The sequence below is a fragment of the Citrus clementina genome, unplaced genomic scaffold (assembly GCF_000493195.1).
Source record: "Citrus clementina cultivar Clemenules unplaced genomic scaffold, Citrus_clementina_v1.0 scaffold_3, whole genome shotgun sequence".
In the NCBI taxonomy this organism is placed as follows: Eukaryota; Viridiplantae; Streptophyta; class Magnoliopsida; order Sapindales; family Rutaceae; genus Citrus; species Citrus x clementina.
In genome coordinates, this window is record NW_006262339.1 from 10,514,992 (window position 1) to 10,516,123 (window position 1,132).

At 37.4% G+C, this 1,132-nt stretch overlaps 1 protein-coding gene across 1 annotated transcript in view; it reads left to right on the forward strand.

Moving 5' to 3' along the window:
* Positions 1-352: 352 nt before the first annotated feature.
* The window catches only part of LOC112099564 (QWRF motif-containing protein 2-like), a gene marked incomplete at its 5' end in the record, with an annotated part of 936 nt that continues 156 nt past the window's right edge, over positions 353-1,132 (forward strand). The window contains 2 exons of the mRNA XM_024186977.1: positions 353-599; positions 653-1,128. Coding sequence (XP_024042745.1) covers positions 353-599; positions 653-1,128 — 723 coding nt within the window. The remainder of the gene's footprint in view (positions 600-652; positions 1,129-1,132) is intronic.

Sequence of the window (1,132 nt, forward strand, 5' to 3'; positions counted from 1 at the left end):
AATACACTTTGATAAACTATAATCAAGATTTCATTAACTGAAAATAAGATTAAACTCACCCGCCCTTTTCTGTTTCTCCCATATCTCTTAATCTTTTTCAGCCTTGTTTTATTTTTTTTCAGCAGTTTCTTGCCTCGAACAAAATCAAATGCTTTTCTGGGTAAAAGTGCCAAAAATAAAAATGATTGATAAAGTAACATTGGACTTCACGATGAGGCAATGTGAAGGGAAAAAAAAGAATTTTTCTTAATTTTATTTCTACAGTTTCTCTGATAATGGTGGCTGCCATTTCTGAAGAGAACCCAAGGACAAGGTCAAGGCATCCCCTTTTGCCTTCTGAAAAAACAATGCGCATAATGTTCCTATTGTTAATGGTACAAGGAAACCTAAAGGAAGATTTGTCTCTTCAAGATATTTGTCACCTTCTCCTTCTTCATCTTCATCTTCAACAACAGCAACAGCAACAGCAAAAAGTCAGAGTCAGAGCCTGAGATTTTCTTCTCTACTTGTGTCTCGTTCAATAAATTCATCGAATTTACCAGCTTTGGGAACTAAAAGATCACAATCTGTTGATAGAAGGAGGCAAGTGATTGGTTCTAGTCCAAGGGCTATTACCCTAGTTCCAAGCTCTAAGCAAGCAATTCAAGTCAAGAGCTTTCAGCAATAACAAGGATGCTTATTACTTCAACTAGGAGCCTATCCGTTTCTTTTCAAGGCGATGCCTTTTCACTTCCTATTAGTAAGACTAAAGATAAGGCAACTCCTGAGACAAGAAGAGGGACTCCAGTGAGAGATTCTAGTGTTGAGGGTAAGAAGTTCGTTGGGTATGGATATGGGGCAGTGGCTAAGTCGTGGTACCAATATTTTATTGAAAATGAGAGTAGATTGAGCTTGGATTTAAATAATGCTAAGCAAAATAAAGATGGCAATTTGTTGATGAATGAGTATTGTGATCTTGTAACTTCTGATGATACTGATAGTGTTTCATCTGGTATCACCCACACTTCCGGGGTACGAGAATCTGGTGGTGCTGTTGCTTCGCGAATGAAAAAAATACATATTCACTGTTATTATGCATTTGACGCCAAAAAACAACAGACGGTCTGCAACTCTGTAGCATTTCTACAAGTAT